Source organism: Mizuhopecten yessoensis, unplaced genomic scaffold (genome assembly GCF_002113885.1).
Source record: "Mizuhopecten yessoensis strain PY_sf001 unplaced genomic scaffold, ASM211388v2 scaffold10985, whole genome shotgun sequence".
Taxonomy (NCBI): Eukaryota; Metazoa; Mollusca; class Bivalvia; order Pectinida; family Pectinidae; genus Mizuhopecten; species Mizuhopecten yessoensis.
In genome coordinates, this window is record NW_018408820.1 from 879,190 (window position 1) to 897,851 (window position 18,662).

Below are 18,662 nucleotides of genomic sequence, written 5' to 3' on the forward strand. Positions count from 1 at the left end.
ATTCATATTTGATTAAAATCCTGATTACCTCCCTTGTCGGATTTCATCTGGTTATGGTACACCAAAGTAGGTTATCGGGATTAAAATCTCTAATATTGCTATACAAATGATGGTTACTGGTGTTAAATATGCATACTAAATTTATGGAAATATTACATCATTAAAATTCATTTAACAATTAAAAAAATATGAAATTCATATAATGCTTTGTTTTCTTACAGTTTTACGTGATTTCATCTCTAGACATACCAACGTAAACAAACACACAGCAACCAACCGATCAGCATGACGAAATACAAATCACCGTGGTTACAGCCTACGTCATTTACATTCTGTTCCAAAATGATGCTAAAACAACTGTACCATGAAAACAAAATCACCAACTTTTTAGACCAGAGAATTATGAAGGACTAGAAGCTTGACATGTCTTGTTAGGGGATATTAAAACTCCCTTTATATAAAAGCTTAACAACTGATTACCAAGGAACTTAATTCAATAGTTTTTTGAGGATGGCAAATAAGACTTGCTGTGACAACATATATTGTTGTAAAAATGACTTTCGCAACACCATCCTATAGACATTTAAAGGCACACCAAGATACTCAATCTGGATGAAGAAATGGTGAAAACATCCAAGCACTAAGTCAAGCTTAGTGACTCGTAACGATCAATAAAATATTTTTTTTGTCTATGTCAATGCCTAAAAGTGATCAACTGGATATTATTTTTGTTTTCTTGAAAGAAATGTGATTCAATGATGCGCCACTTTTATTAGTAATCAGTAGATAGGGTTTGTGAGGTTATTGAGCGAATGTGTTTTATTCCGATATTGAAGTTACTGTCCTTTTTTGGCGTACAAATTTACAACCACCTATCTTACAAAGCTGAGATTAATTATCGTTCTTACGGGGTAACAGCTGACTGTCTGGGTGTAGCCACAAGTCTCGTCATAGGGCGAACTAAAGTTACAGTGATATTTACAAACCTGTATGCGACACAGATTACCCATACAAATCATACTTCCACTATTTTAAGTCATGCTGCTACTCCGAAGATCAGATTTCAGGTCAATATTTTTTAACATGCAAGTACAAATATGTTTTACTTTTGTTTCATTTGTGTTATAAAGAAATTGCATTAACATGCCATTGAGTTGCTCAAGTTTAAAAAAATAAAAAATAAATGTGTTTGCTTAATTTTAGTAATTAATTAATTTTAGTATTTTACACGCTAGCTGTTGAGCACCTAGTTTATAAATATAGTGTAAACACTTTTACATGGGCTTCTTCATGCATAATGCTGATTTGATATTTGTTAGTGTAAAAGTTTTAATTTCATGCATGAATGAATTTTAAGAAAGTGTTGAGGCACTTGTATCTCATTGTACTAATATGTTGACATACTTTTGACATGCTTTTCCTGATCAGAGGCCGATATGCATCACAAATCACTATTACAAGTAATCACCAAATTTGTTTTACCAAAGTTACTCTCGAGATAATTAAACAATTTGTAATATTGTTTTTTATCTGTTTCCAGAACAACAGTAAAAATATCATATTTGAAGTTGTCTGTGACATTTTTATTTCCTGTAATACTACAGAAAAACTTGAGCAATTCCATCGTGTTTTGACTGACAGACTAGGTGTTTATGTGAGTAAGTTACGATGAGCCTGGAGTCTATATACCAGACCTAAAGGCACCTAATTGATAGCATTACCGGATGGCTTCTAAGAGTGAATGATTTTTATACAGCGCGTATTGATGAAATTGAGACAAATATAGAGTCAACATTTTTAATTGTACATATACATGCTACATTTGCAAATGATGATAATTTTTAATTTTTTCTGTTCATAAGATTTTATGTTTCATTCATTTTAGAATTTTAGTAAATGTTTTGTGGTCTTCATGTGACTTATGCATCCTCTTATGTCCATAACATATTGATACGAATACTGAAATGTTTTTTTACGACTTATGCTACCTTGGCAGATATTTGCTTTTATTATTAACAATTGAATTCACTATGATTAATCGGATGTTTTACTCGACCAACAAATCAATTCAACACATCCTCAAAATTATCCAAACCTAACTTATTATTATCGTTTATAATCTACATTCTGATCAAACGATTATTTGGAACCAATCGAATGATATTTTTTGTCCAATGTATTGTTTGTGGGTGGATAATGGTGTATTAACTATCTTCAATTTTGATAAACTAAGTATACTCCGAAAATATCATTTAATATCACAGCTAAGCTACGCCAGTAACATTTTCTCGATCTGTGATTGCCCTCAGTCGAAACTATTTGATGACGCTTAGTTGAATCAATTCAATTTCAATATCAAAAAATGTGTATGAGCTCAAACAATTAAAGTTGATCAAATTGAAATAAAAATGATCACAATCCAGTATGTTCAAGGTAGCAGTAAAGAAATTGTAAATAGTTCATCATTTGTTTCATTTCAGGCCACTAATTAGTGTTCACTCAGCAGGCCAATGTAAATATCATGTTCTGTATATGACCAATCAGATTGTTTCATTTTTATGATTTGGTTGCTGGGCAACAGCAGACCAACCACTGCAGCGACCAGGAGTCACATGATGTCTGGCATAGTTATTGTATTGAAGAAACAAATTCTAGCAAGAAATATTTCGAGACTATCTAATCATCGCAACATGTTTTAAGTTGCTGGATAATTGTTCTTCAACTATTTTTATTTTATTTTAGTAATTTTATTTCTTTTTCACAGCATGCCGTAAAGTGGCTTTGATTCCTGGTATCTGCAGACGCTAGCGTTTTGGTATAGTGCTTCTCCCATTCATCATTTGTCTTTTTATCTATGTTTCATGCTACAATAAGAAAGAAGCAGTTCATATTAGTTTTAGGTTAGATTTTTTTTGTTCTCGCGTGTAGGCTTCTGTAACCAATAATGAAAGAAAATCTTGACATAAACATTTGTTTATTTATCACCATAAGGTCACTACATCACTGATGGTGTATGTAGTACTTACATTATCATTATACACGCATCATCTGTAGACATTTTTTATTAAAAAATAGCAATTTTCTTTTCCATTTCATTTTTCTGCTTCTTTTTTTTCTTGTACTTGTAACTAATTAAGAACAAACTTGAATTCTTCAGGGCAATTTTTTTTATAGAAGGCAGAGGGCTATACACATATATATATGTGAAATGAGTGTAACGGTTATCCATAAGTTGTCTTGTACTGTTATATATAAAATGTGTTTTTAAAACAAAAAAGTATTTAACCATTAAGTATCAAACGTCCAAAAAAACGTCTTCCAGACTTTAAATAAATATTATCGGAATTATAACGTACCTTGCACCCATTCCTCGGCCCCTGCACACTGCTAAGTATATATATATATTCCAGTAATAATGGTCAAAGACAATTCCTTTATACGTAAATAATATATACACATATATAGAATCCTACGTAATGCAAAATGCCACAGCGTAACTTTATGCAAAGGAACGGTAATCTTCAAACATATAATTACCTTTTGTGTTAAAGCATATTTGTTTTTCATTATACGTTTTTGAGCTATTAGTAGAATGAGAACGATTGATCAGTTAGGTTTTAGCGGTTGCGAAATTTTTCACTAGGTGTTGTAAATTGATTCGTCGAGACCGACATGTTATATTCTTATTATGCACAATTTACCTAAGAAACTGGAGACTACCTTGTATCTATGGAAACCAGTGTAGAATTTTCACTAAGTTGCTTTCGTTTTTTTTTTTTTATATCTGCAGTCTTTAAATCTGGATTTTAAACCCATGCAACCTGAACAATTTGCTGCTGTGGTTGTTTTAATAGTTTACAATTTTTTGTATCTTGCTTGAATAATTAATCATAATCTTGGCTTCTTTAAGAATATATGTTGCAAGTACTGCAACATGTCTTTTTTTTCAAAAGATTTCCAAACTGACAAACTTGTAGAACAATTTGGACTAGTTTGAGTATTGAATTTGATTTTCATATTTTGAAAAAAATAGAAGAATACTTGACTTCATAACAATCAAGTACGTTTAGTTCTGAATTATCTGTTAAGGTAGAGATTTCCACCAATTTCCTACACTAATATACAGGCACAGAAAAGTTGAATATTTCTATAAAATTTAGGTTTTGCCCTCTATCCTCATACTACAGTATTAAGTCATTCACCCCTGAAGTTTCATAATGAACTATTCCAACCTTTGAATTGGAAGAGTTTAACAGTGTCTTCAGGGGTGAATGAGTTGTAGGTTATTGGTCCTTTTATGGAGTCAAACATTTCAAAAAAAAATTGTAGTAAAGTTGCTAAAAATATTGCCATACCAAACAACATGTTCAAGAGGTCAGGGGATTGAATCCCCAGAGAGAAAGTGATATTATAATGACAAGCAACTCTACATGTATGTCAGAAAAGTAATGAACATATTGATACTCTTCTTTGATAGAGATACAAAACTGAGTGCAGGGACTCTACCTTAACATTAATTCAAAGGTTTTTGATGGGAGATAACTCTAACACAAATCACAGGTAATATTATGTAACGTAGCTTACTATATTCTGAGCGTATGAACCCTATTACACATCACAGTGCCAGTATATATATAATGTGTACAGACTCAATGTGCAATAATCAAAAAAATACTGTATAAAGATTTGTTAAGTTTCATATTTTCTTTTTTGATTTTAAATTTAAGAAGATGTTCGAAAATTGTTTTTTTTACAAGTGTATTTACTGTACAGATTGATATTGTATGTAGAAACTCTTAGAAACCCGGACAGAGTCAAAAATTGATAGATTTTGGTGTAGGGGGGATAACCACCCGACTCCACGCGAGTCGACACCTGTATTAGAAGTGGGATGAGGAAACCCATTCTTACTAAGAAAACTGTACATTGACCAGGATATCACAGAAACTCTGCAAAATATAAACTGAAATCTGTAACTGAACAACAATGTAGTGACGAGCATATGTTAAAAATGATTTGTTTTAAGTAGAATATGACTGACATCTTTGATCATCAAAGTTAACCATGCAGCTACATCAACTTCGGTTCACAAAATGTTTTTGTCTAGTTGTCCGTCTTTTTTTCATTTTTATACTTTAACAAAACCTTTTATGATCCAGTGGAATACACTCCCTTCCAATGCAAGTCCCATCTTGTGTGGACCTGACCCCATTTTAGCAGGTTTATATCAATCGTCTTGTCATCTCTCTTTTATTGAACAGAACATATGTAATCATTGATCATCCCTCTTTAATTTGTTTTTACCCATATCATTGAATCATTTCATTGAAAAAAGTCTTTTCTTTTATACAGAAAACCTTACAAAAAAAAAGATAATGAAAAAATGCATGCCTAATGTTACCTTGACCTTTGACCTAAATGTGACCTTGCTGTTTTCCTTAAATGTTGTTTGGTGTTTTTTGGAATAAGATAATTGCTGCCTAATGTTAAGTGCCAGTCAGCCATCAATCAAATAATGACCTTTGACCCCTAGCATGTTTGCGATTAAATGTTCAGTGAGAGGGTTGACATTTATTTTGGGATCAAGGGTAGCTTACCCCTTCATTCCAATAGGCTCGGTCACTTATAAGGCTGGCAGAGTCCATGTCAAAGTATAGGGTGATGAAGGGGTAGGTACCAGTTACATAAAGGAAACTTTAGATGTTGAAGGTGGATATTTTTGTTAAATATTCGTCATGTTGAATGTTGAAATTGAGGTAAAATGTTACATGTTGTATGGAAAGAAGTCCATTTTTTCAAGTGAATTGTTCAAAAATGTTATTTTTTCATCATTAGTTTTTAGCCTGTAACAGTTTACCATTGGTTATCATTGATGTCCAGGGGAAAATGTTCAATTCATGTCACTCATCTAATTTTCTCACTCCTGTACAACCTGCGTTCTCTGTGGACCAGGCACTCGTTGTCAATAGCTACAAATCACTCTTGTTGTTGTGGCAACGGGGCAGGAGGTATGACATGTGTTTGTGTGACGATTTAAATGAAGCGGTAGTCTTAGTTGTTCATCATTGTCATGAAAAATGGGAAAAAAGCAAAAAATAAAATCAATGACTGTTGAAGATGTCTTGTTTTGGTTTTTTGTCTCGCTGTCACTAAGTGGAAGCGAGACAAAGGTGTTGATTTTCCTGCGACGGCGGCGTCAACATTAAGATTTTGTGTTTAACTCATTCACCCCTGAAGTTTCATAATGAACTATTCTAACCTTTGAATTGGAAGAGCTCAAATGCGTCTTAAGGGGTGAATGAGTTAAGATAGCCAACCAAACTTGGATCATAGATGCATCGTAGGTAGACATCTCAAACCATGCATCAAATGCTGGATGCTGCGTACCTTTCATGGTCCATTGACTTTGTCAGCATCTCAATCAACATGAAGTTTTTGCATCTAAGTAAGTTTCTCTGATATGTGCATTGATGGTCAAAGCGGGGCATAAGCGAGACATATCAATCCGAATGGCTTGTTTTAAAAACACAATATCCATTTATCCGTACACCTTATATGTGTAAACCTCAAAGTAGGGTTTCAGATCCTAAAGTTACTGCAGTAATCTTTTCACTCAATACACATTATATCCTGGATAAAAGCGAAAATTTCTGAATTACAGGAATGGATTAAATCATCTGCATTTTCTATATATTCTATACAAGGACATTTAAGAGAAAATAAATTTCAGTATTTTTACTGGACACTTTCAATTATAGAAATCGTTCTCAATCTAAATTAGCTTTCTGATTGGTAAAGATATATCAGCATTCAACAAGTTCAAATCACAATGCCATTTGTTTCATCTAATCCAAGGATGCTTCTGAACAAATATGGACCAAATCCTTTCATTCCTACAGAATTAGAAGGATTTTAAAGAATAATTTGCTATGTTTCCCCTATTGGGCCCCGCCCCTCAGGCCCCTGGGAAGCCAGACCCATGGTTTATACAAAATTGGTTCCCGGCCACTACCCAAGGATGCTCCACACCAAATATGGACCAAATCCTTTCATTCCTACAGAAGAAGAAGGATTTTAAAGAATAATTTGCTATGTTTCCCCTATTGGGCCCTGCCCCTCAGGCCCCTGGGGAGCCAGACCCATGGTTTATACAAGGAGGGTTTTGCTTGGTCCATCAAAAAGAATAAAGAACAATAATTTACACATTTTGAAAATTTGATCAAGTATATTAATTCAAATTAACTCAATTCACCCCTGAAATTTTATAATAAACTATTACAAGGGTTAAAATGTGTCTTTAGGGGTGAATGAGTTAATGATTATGTAGTATGTATTTAACTATGAAATATTATGCAGTTTTACAGAGAATCTGGTGAAGCGATGGATCTTGCATAAATCCATTTGAAAATAATACATTATTACTGTATACCAGGAAAACTTAACTGGTGACATATTTCACATTCAAAATAAGATGCTATACATGTACTTGTAAACTAAGTTGTATAGTAGAGTCTGGCTACAAGAATACCTCAGCTGCATTTTATTACTACAAGGTAGCTTGTCTCCCCCTAGTTTCAGAAATTCGGACATCCTATAGTGATCAAAATGATTATTTAATATTCTAGAGACGGTGGCCAGTATATCTATGCATTATAACTTAGCAAACCTTATCAAATCACTGAGTAATTTAAAGGCTAGTATGTATACGGTAATTATATGATGACATCAGTACTTATCTCTGTGATTTCTAGCCAAACAACATTAAGCAAGTTCCGGGACATTTCAACAATGCTTCTTAATCAATGTTTGTTAAACAGTACAACATACACTTCAACACTAAGACCTTAAAAAAAATGTCTTGATGGTACACCGGGTGTAAATTATCTCATATTGTTGTATTTCATCAAATTGTAAAATGATACAAGTATTCCATCCAAATTAGATCGTAGTATTATGTTGTGAGTCTGAAAATTAACGATATAAGTGTTTAAATGCGAGCTGAAGACTGCATATAATAAATCAATGTGTATGACCGGAGACCTAAAGTGAGCAGACGACAAGTCCACAGATTAAATCTGTATTTTTACGGGAAACACACGTTTATACTCAAAACGATTGTTCAGCCTGTTGATATAACATCATACCTGTCATGTGTATTCCATTTAATCATACTGTCTGAACTTTTAGAGTCCATTAGGGTCGAAAGTTTGTCTCGGACATATATATATATAGCGGTTCGTCTTCTACGGCTGCCATATTTGTTTATCTTTTCGGTAACACTCGGGAGTCATCCACATAGTATTTACTCGGATCTCTCTGACTTTCTTCACTAGGGGTACATTCGCGTATCCGGTTGAAACGGTTGAACCGGTTGAACCTGTAAAGAAAACGACAGGTACAGATTTGGACCGAGGCTGACCTCAGGAAAATTTGGTACGTGTAGATTGAGGGGTCCAGACGTACCTGGCCGAAACTAAACTGCTGAATATTGCTAGTTTGCGTTATTTCTTTCTAAAACAATGTCAAGTCACGAGTAGTTTTTAAGATACGTTATGTAATTTAGTGGACGCGTGAGAGAAGGGCATAATATTCTTGATACATCGTTTTTTATTCTCCGAAACTGTGCATTTTTAGCTCTGCTTATAGAACGGTCCAAGTGTGTTCGTTTATCGTGGAAAATTTCTGCGCCACACGTACCGTTTCAACCGGTAACGCGAATGTAGCCTAGTATATTAAACGTTCACATCGCTCCTGTTTACTGATATGTCGCGACAGTAAACGGGAGCGATTGAAAATATAATTTTAATTAGATTGCGCGAGATTTGAAGGCTTGATCATGGAAGCTGATGTTATAGTTATTGACCATCAACTTTCTTCTAACTACAATTGTTTCGATCAGTTAATTAATGATCATTAAAAAAAAGAAAATTAATTTAATGATCATAAAAATTAGTTTCATGAGCATTAAATTCTCATTTCTTTTATTCTCGAAAACAATAATGGCTTAAAAATTTAACAGAACAGTTCAGCAGTTTTCAGCATTATCCTGAACAGTTCAGCAGTTTTCAGTTAAGTTCAGCAAAATTCAGCATCTGTAGAAACTGTAAGCAATGGTTCAGCATCCGATTTTAGTTTCAGCAAATTTTCAGCAACTGTTCAGCAAATCCTCAGCAAAATTCAGTAAAAATCAGCATTTTTTCATGAGGGAAGCTACCTAAAATGTTACTGAAAGATAGAGCATTAGTCAAACTTTCTTATAAAACAACTGCTGCTAGTGAATTACGACACATTTCCAAAATCAATCAGAATCATGTTTCTATCAACTGAATTTGCAACCATTGTTGGAAGGAAGATAACTCTTTCAGTAAAAGTGAGGGACATTAGTAATTAATGGTGCTCTAAAATTTTATTTTTTACATGAGAGTGCTGAATGCTTTATAATAATAATAATAATTTTAGGTTCTTATATACTGCTTTATCACAACCTCATTTGTAGGTTGTCTCAAAGCGGTTCACAAATATTATTATCCGTGGTTATATATATAAAGAGCCTGGCAACCAGTCAATATCTTTCTTAACTCCTTGGGGAGCATACAGCCGGTGCTGCCAATTTCGGCGCTCACAGCTAGCATTCAACAATTCTAGCACTGCCCAACTACATACTCATTTACAGCTGAGTAGACTGGAACAAGCAGAATAAAGTATCTTGCTCAAAGATACAGTACAGATTGATATCTGCTACACATTGTAAATGTATATAAAACAATCACGGAAGAAACACAAAGTAAGGACATATTTGCAAACATTATTTTGAAATTTGGTTGTCACTGCAGACATAGTTAACATTTCACTACACCCATCACCATTTTCTCCATTTATTTTACAATAATCATGAAACAAATTTTATTAGCTTATATTGATCACTTTTTTGGCGAGATGGTAGCACAGAACAGAGACATATAAAGAAGAGATGTAGTATATGTCTCTACACAGAAGTTTTATTATGTGTGGAAACCAGAGATAACCTTGGTGGCTCGGCTTGTGAACCAATAGGAATTAATGTCCGATCGGTGACTTGAACCTCAGCCGTCTTGATAAGGCGAGTGCGCTATCCACTTCACCACCTGTCCACGATATAGGATTCGTCGGATACAAAAGGCCAAAAGAATGCAAATTTGTATAAAAAGTGTTCTGGATAATTCAATTTCAAATTTATATTTCACGTAAACTATGCCAGAATTAATAGTAACTACAAGACAATGGCACGCCTAGGTGACTGATACTAACAGATAGTGCACCGGAGAGTTAAATACAAGTACTTGTAGGGTCAAATGACCACCAGTAATACAAAGTAAGGCTTAACACACATATTTAAAGATTCAGATAGTCAAACAAAGTAAACCTTTTTACTACATCATTATCCAAATGACCATTTCATCTATACATATACAAGATTTTATAATTCAGATTTCAAGGTAATATCCGATCTTGAGCAGTAATAAACAAACACACTAAAATATTTCCATGTTGAAATATATACTTCTACTGTTTTAGTTGTTAAAGTTTGCATGGCTAATATTTAGCTGTTTTTCTAGTCAGAACTAGGTCACTGGGATTAAATTTCCAGCAATATTGCCAAGACATCACTCTATCTTTGATTAATTGCGATTATAGCGGAATTCAATGCCCTGCAGAAATGGACAACTATACAGTATATTTAGTGCTGTACATGAATTAGTGCATCTGAGATAGTGTGAACGATTCTTAAACAAGAATACAGCTTTCTCATGAAGTGGACATATAAACTTTATATATCTGGTCCGGCAGGTAACCCCATACCTCCTTTTATGTGTGATCGGGAATCGAACCCTGGCCACCCACGCACCTTAAGTTGTGGGTGATTTACAGCAGTGTATGTGATGTAAGAAAGTAATATGATTATTTTGTAGAAAGAAAAAAAACATTTTATACAAATATGAAAATACAACTTTAATCATATTTCTTGATTATACATAACAAATAATTTTGTCGGTGGAAGAAAATCTTGAAAACTGGACAAAGTCTTTGAAGTCAGTCTACTACCACCATTTCTCATACAGGATCTGTCTTGGATCAATCCCAGAATTTAGTAGGATGGTTTCCATGGTTTCTATCATAGGAGACGGGCCACAGATATAAACAAGGGTCTTCCCCTTCCTCAGCTTCTTCAGTGAGTCTTGAATGTCCTCGGGGTTAATCCTGTGATCTGGAAAAAAGTCGCCACATACTGTGAAAAAGCAATTATTGGCCCTATATTTATTTTGTCCTTTTGGCCCTAACATCAGTGTAAACTCAACATATTTTTTTTCAAATTCGTTAGACACAGTAAGTTATCTCCCCTTTGTGTGTGGATGTGTGTGTGCATGTGAATGTATGCTTTTGTCATGTCATATTGTAAAAAATGGTGAAAAATAAACAATTACAAAACAAAAAACAAAAAAAACCAGTAAACTCCCCTATCCCATTTAAATAATTAATCAGTGATCCATCTACAATCTATTTTAATGAGTCCTTTTCAACTGTATTGCTTAAAAACAATGAGTCCCACAATGTTAAATTTAACCATCAATATTTTATGAGTACGGGACTGACAGGACTCGCATGTAGATTTATCTACATGTATTATCTACATAATTTATATGACTGACTCTAAATCTTAAACTAGGCATCAAATCACACGTTCACTGTGACACAATTCTAATATAAATCAATTATGTTTGAACACATTTTCAACACTCACTTTTGACATGAGGTGATGTACTTTCTGTATGTTTCCTAGTAACAAAGTATTGACATTCAATGCCAGGGAACTGGTCTGCTGCTTCAGATAACTGTTTCTGTAATAGAAAATAAATACTGACATAACATGGATATTCTTACAATATCACGATCCAGATCGAGGTTTTACAGTGTCAATTAACTTACAAACCTGTAAACAGACTAGTACCGTTATATAATAGTGCTGTATTTATGCTTTTATGATCGAACAAAGTTACATAGATATAAGTTGAAAATGTAAGTAGGCATAATTCAGACAAAATTGATATAAGGGTATTAGAAAATGGATGACAAGCTCCTAAGAAAATCATCAAAATGAAAAATAAATGACAAGTACACAACTGCCTTAAGTGCCAATCATGTGTACCATGTTTCATAAAATTTGTTCAAATCAGTATGCTAAAAATAACTTCCACCTACAGACAAACAGATGGAGAGACGGACAGACACCTCAAATCCTTGTACTTCCATCCACCCCACCCCACCTAACTGTGTTGTGGTGAGTATGAAAATAATTGTGCTTACCACGGTAATGTCAAAACTTTGCAATTCATTATGAAATTTACTCTACAAAAAATATATTTATTTTAAACATTTTCTTCAGGATGGTTAGTATGGATTATGAGAAGTTCTTTTTACACCACCAATAAGATTTTCTATGTGAAGTTTCCGATGACTAGTACGATAAACACTGTCACCTTCATCAGACAAATGACCATTGAAGCGTATGCACACAAAGGTGTAAAATGTGTACGAGTTGTCTCAATATTCTAGTACACCCTCAGGATATAACACCTAAAGATAACATCGCAGAATGCGTATACAAAATTGGATGCAAAAGATGTGACACATTGTATATTGGAGAGACTGGAAGGCGATTTGGGGTCCGACTTGGTGAACATCGGAAAGATACGGAAACCCAAGAAGGTAGGAAATTCACCAGATCAGAAAGGAAGCAGTTGGAGTCCCAGATAAATAAATCGGCAATCACAGACCATGCCACACAGAAAAACCATGTGATTGACTGGGATAACTCCAAAGTTTTGGACAGAGAGAGCAATCTGTTCAAGCGGCAGATAAAAAAAAGCCATCCGGAGACTCCGCAGTGGGCCAGTTCTAAATCGAGATGATGGGGCTCAAAGACTCTCGCACATCTATGACCAAGTATTAAACAAAGCATAGCCGAATCGACTCAATTTTGTGTACAACACGTATACATTTAACACCTTTGTGTGCATACGCTTGACATTTGTCTGATGAAGGTGACAGTGTTCATATCGTACTAGTCATCGAAATGTAACAAAGAAAATCTTATTGGTTGTGTAAAAATAACTTCTCATAAAAAATATTTATCTTACCTGAAATATGAGTTCCTCTTCAGTGCTTGCAGAGTACAACAAGCAAACTCTGCCTGGTGTATATACAGAGTTGTCTGCCCCTGCTGAGTTTCCACCGTTTGTCTCCAGCTTATCCCCCTTGCTCCCTAACAGATCTGTCACATGACACAGAATGCTGTAGAGTGGGTTTATTCCAATTCCCCCTGCTATCAGAAGAAGGTCAGATGAAGGGTCATCAGGTTTGGGATCGTAGAAGGTATCTCCTCCCGATCGTATGCTCACTTCCATATCCACCCTGCACTGTTAACAAAAAGATCCTTTTGGCATTGTGGTAAATGTCCAAAACTGCTTTCATTTTGGGTTTTTTACAAATTTTAGATACAGACATTAATTGAAGGATTAACATTACTTTAATCATATAACTCCATTAATAATGATTTCCAAAGTGCTGACTAGTGAAAAATATCAATTTATGAGTGGTTTATATTAAACTTTGTGTATTTATTCACTAAACAGACATGTCTAGTTGAGTCTTTCTAACCTGCGTGTGAACCCACAGAGCTGGTGGGTGGTCACTTCTCTTGACCGCTAGGTCCAGCAAGCCGTCCTGAACTAGTTGCCGTGGTGACGAGCACATTGAGAAGCCACCCACTTTTGCGACATCAGGTATCACCATGTCTACCCTGAAATACAACTTAAACTCTGACCCCTTACACCAAACTAGGACCCTAAAGTCTACACCAAGTCATTGTGTATATATATTGTACATTGTGGTTGTATAGACACATTCTTTGTCCTACCCCTGAAATTTCTCTATATCTTTTATGTTTATTTTCATTTTTGTTTTCAAATACTCATAATTTCAAACAACTTTAATTCTGCCGATGCTTTGCAAGATGTGCTACACAGGAAAGACATCATAGAAAATAACTCAAATATTTGGTTACAGGAAGTGCACATCCATATATTTGAATACAGGAAGTGCACATCCATATATTTGAATACAGGAAGCGTACTTCCTGTATGAAGATGTGACATAATTATAAGGACCATTCAATCCCTGATGAAGGAATAAGCCCAAATGCTTGGACCTTGAGTGGCTGTTTCTATTCACAGAAATATGACAAGATTAATATACACAAGTTTAATTTACAGTCACATAATTCAGTATGCAAGATATCATGTACTGTACAAGAATGCTGTTTCTGCTCTAAGCTGAGCACACCAAGAAAGCCAGGGTACTCCACATTAATATGTTAAATCATAAACCCATTATTTATCTCTGAACCCGCAGAGGATCAGTAGTTGAACATTGACATGACCTTGAGACAAAGATTTCAAAAACAACAGAAAGCAAGCTGGAAAATCTACAGTAGACTTCCGTTTATCTACGTAAAAGTCTGTCACCCTAGTAAAATACTAGTCGTTTCTTATCAAAATGGCTTGGCAGAAAAAGTCTTTAAAAAGCTCATTTGGTAGAGCTTCAGACTAATAACTAGAGGCCCTGGGTACATCGCTAGTAGATATTGGGCCATATTGGTTTAAGCGACTTCTTCTCTGGAACTAAGAGATGGATATCAACCATATTTGACTGGAAGCATACCTCAGTAGTGGAGATTCAAATTTGTATAAATGGTTTGGCTGACACCCAGGGATACATTGAAAAATAAAGACCTTTGTTGCACATGTATGTGACCTACAAAATATTGATGGCTCTCACAAGCATCACTGTTACCACTGGAAAAACTCTTGACACATTCTTTCCTGGACAGGGAGTATGTACTATACGTATGTCATCCTGGTAAAATACAAACCACTTCACACTGACACAAATACGGAGAATTTCTATTTATCTAATATTTTGAAGAGCATCAGACTCACTCGGTTAACAAGTGGTCTGGATTTGATCCTCAGCACAGCCATTGAAAAATAATGTCTCTGTTACATATTTCTTCCGTGTATATAAGGCCAGGGTTCGACAGAAAACATTGAACAACAACAGTAGACATACAGTCCACTCAAATTATATCTCTTTATAGACGTGAATTCTACTGTAAATGATAAACAACTACAGTAACAAAATCTATCTGTTTAAACAGACCAAGGCGTAATTTACTCAATCAAACATTTGTGCTCACCATTGCCCAGCCTTAAAGAACAAACGTCTATCGTGGACCTTCAAGGTCAGCTTTTTGACTGTCGGGGACTCATCTTCCACCTTGACAACTGTTGCACCAGACACAACCTGTAAAACACCACCACCAAAATGTTAATTTCACCAACCGTGGCAATGGACAAAAGGATACATTATGCTTTTTTTAGTTTTATTTCTTTTCAGTATCATTGTAACCAAATTTAAACTGATATTGTACGATGATTAGTCTGTGAATACCCTGGTAGTTTCAATTATTGCATTTTAAAATGTTCTTTGTTATTTTAAAACCACTCAGTCAATGTACAGCTTTTTATTCTAGTGACTTGTTCTTTCGGTGTAATCGTTACTTTTTAATCTCTGCTGTTACTTTTGGTGCCCAATTGAATATGCATGTACCAATATAATTAATTGTATATCTATGTACTGTAAAGCACTTTAAAGCGGTTTATGTTAGCTAGAAAGGGCGCTATATCAAATGTTGTATTTTTCATTTATTTATTTATATGTGTTTACAGAGTCAAAATGAAGGAGAGAAGAATATAACAGGACAGGCTGGGTTTACTATCACTGGCCAAGTAGCTTATCATTTGGTCTTTATCTTAAATTTGGAGGTCCTGGTTCAAATTCTATTCTTGTCTTGCATTTTTCTACTCTTGTTCAATTATATTCATGTTTCTGCTTGAAGTCCTTAAAACAGCAGAATATGTACTAGGTTGCATGGAGGTTCACTAAGGTCCAACATTGATGCAGTATGTACAGTTAAAGAAAAAATAGTCTTCTAAAAGATGAGCAATGTTTCTTCTCAAACAACTTGTTCTTATCCTTTTTCTTATTCCATTACAAGGGAAAATGAGAACCGATGTCCACTAGGGGATATTCAGTGTAGTACTGTGCACCCCTAGCCTGTAGTGAGGAGAAACATGAAAACTGGATTAAATTTGCTGTGACTCCCCATTTGATGTTGTCTGATCATCTCTTCTTTTGAATTTCTTCTTCCATTGAGAACTTGTACAGTACATGTCAAGGATCAAGGTGCTAGGTAGGCATGTAGCATCAGTAGGCACGGTAAAATAGAATATGATGCTCTAAGTAGGCATGTTGGCATCAGTAGGCACGGTAACAAGGTGCTAGTATAGGTTTACATCAAGGATGTGTCGGTAATCAGGGTCATATCTTATGTCTAGATCTGTTGTACATTTAAAGACTCCACAGTTCATTATTAAGGTCACGCATGAGTTATATTGACATAAGTACATGTCGAGTGATATTCAGTTCCAGAAACCTGTGTAAGTGCTCAGTGAAAATGTTAAAGAGTATTGTATAAAACAAAGTGCTCAATGATCATGTAAATGCATTGTAAACATGTACCTTGAACATGATGATAATCACAAGATTACAACATCGTGTAGCTGAGAGGAACATCAATGTCATTCGACAGGCTCACCTGTGTACATATACTGTTCATGCTGATAAAAATGTCCCAAGTCAGTGTATGCATATCTAAACTGTGGACTGTTCAAATTTTTCACAAAGATTTATACAAATATCGATGCAAGACTGTTTTGGTGAGTATTAGGATTAAGTAAATCTAAAGATATGCCATTGTGAACAAAAACATAAACAAATGTATCCACTAATAAGACAAAATGCACATTTTTGCTTTGAACTTATCTGACCTTTGACCTCAGATATAGGTCACAGTGACCTTATTCAGTGAACTGCACATCTTCTGTAGGTGATGCAGGAATGCTTCATGTTTCAGCATGATATCATACATGTTTTTAAATCTTTGCACTTCTGGTAGCAGAGACCTCATTTTACTGCACACCTCCTGTAGGTGATGCTGCAGGTATACCAAAGTCTTGTCAATTTATTGTTAGAGGTTTAAAAACTATGCCCCTGGTAAGATATAAGATTAGAACCAGATGAAACATGCAGTCCAATATAGTATGTCTCCCCTTCTGAATTTCGGGCCAGACAGGTCATGAATCATAAAATTATCTTTAGTATTTGTGTTTTCACATTATGTATCAAATTATTAATTTACAACCTATCAAGTATTTAAACCAGAAGATTTTAAGGTATGAACTAGATAATTATTAAATGTTGTCCAGAGAATATCTTGGAATTTCTGTCATGGATTGCAGCCGGAAGCCATCTTTTTTTTCTTAACTCATTCACCCCTGAAGACACATTTGAACTCCTCCAATTTAAAGGTTGGAATAGGCCATAATGAAATTTCAGGGGTGAATGAGTTAATCAGTCTCAAAATTGACTTGTAGAAATAACGGTTAAGAAAAACAAACTTATCTCCAACACTATGGCAACAGGATCTCCCAAGGCCTTTTTAGAATGCATAAAATACAGAGGGAAAAGCCACGAGTGATCTTTAATTTAGCACTAGACTAAATAGCAATTGTGTATTGTCATCTCTAGCCTAGCTTCTCTTTCTATGATCTGGTGGCAGAACTCCGGTCCAAGTGGTGACATTATGACACATATATTTCATGAAATTTAGGAACTGATGATATCTAACATAGCAACTTAGTTTTCCATGATATATATAGTTACTGACCAGGAATTGGCAAAAGTGTGTTTTTGATTTTTCTTTAACATAAACTTTGGACCTAAAAGGATATCCAAACGTTGCCTTAAATTGGTCCCGCCAAATGACCATGCCTGATATTATAACTATAATCTTATATCTCAACACTAGTCCAATAACATACATCACAAAATCAGAATATTAAAAATGTATTCAAATGGTAATTGATATTCAAACAAAACAAAAGCAATATAAAAGAAATCATTTTTTATTTAGTATTTTTTTTTTTATACAATTGGATACAATTATTAATTTGTTACTTTGAAACATACAAAAAACAGTGGAAATATATTATTCAAACAAAATTTTTGTTCAATAACTCAGCCATTTCTGTAAAGTGAGATTTTCTGAATATCAAATGTTAAGTCTTGTTTAATATAAAATTTGAAGAAAAAAAGAAAAAAATTATAAAGGAAAAAACAAGATAAACAGAATCTCTTTTTTTAAGTAAGCTAAGTATACAAATATGTTTTAAACAAATATAAATAGCCATTGTAATAGATGTATTTTCTACCATTAAATGTACATATTTCACCATTCCAGACCAGTGCAATGAACATAAGTGGGAGTGATGAATATGTCTGGTTTTTAAATGTGCCATGTGTGGTATAGAAGCTGAAAGTGTCTTCATTAATCAGTCAAAATAATTTGTGAAACCGTGATTCACCGAGATGATGCAAGGAATATTACTTTCCTGAAATAATAAAAATGTTCTAGTAGACGACTGTTGGTGTGCATGTTTCTCTAA

The 18,662-nt window shown here is 34.4% G+C and overlaps 2 protein-coding genes across 22 annotated transcripts in view; one reads left to right on the forward strand and one right to left on the reverse strand.

Moving 5' to 3' along the window:
- LOC110464321 (RNA-binding motif, single-stranded-interacting protein 2-like) overlaps nucleotides 1-6,116 on the forward strand; it is a 268,575-nt gene extending 262,459 nt beyond the window's left edge. For all 21 annotated transcript variants that reach the window (XM_021519479.1, XM_021519476.1, XM_021519475.1 and 18 more), the window contains one exon: nucleotides 222-6,116. In XM_021519479.1, coding sequence (XP_021375154.1) covers nucleotides 222-231 — 10 coding nt within the window. In that variant the 3' untranslated portion in view covers nucleotides 232-6,116. The remainder of the gene's footprint in view (nucleotides 1-221) is intronic.
- A 4,852-nt stretch (nucleotides 6,117-10,968) lies between these two features.
- On the reverse strand, nucleotides 10,969-16,762 carry LOC110464316 (oxidoreductase NAD-binding domain-containing protein 1-like). Its single transcript, XM_021519467.1, has 6 exons — nucleotides 16,678-16,762; nucleotides 15,293-15,399; nucleotides 13,696-13,837; nucleotides 13,176-13,454; nucleotides 11,780-11,876; nucleotides 10,969-11,245 (listed from the first exon to the last, which is right to left on the reverse strand). The coding sequence occupies exons 1-6, from the start codon at nucleotides 16,738-16,740 to the stop codon at nucleotides 11,079-11,081; spliced, it is 855 nt and encodes a 284-aa protein (XP_021375142.1). The 5' UTR covers nucleotides 16,741-16,762; the 3' UTR covers nucleotides 10,969-11,078.
- Nucleotides 16,763-18,662: the final 1,900 nt, after the last annotated feature.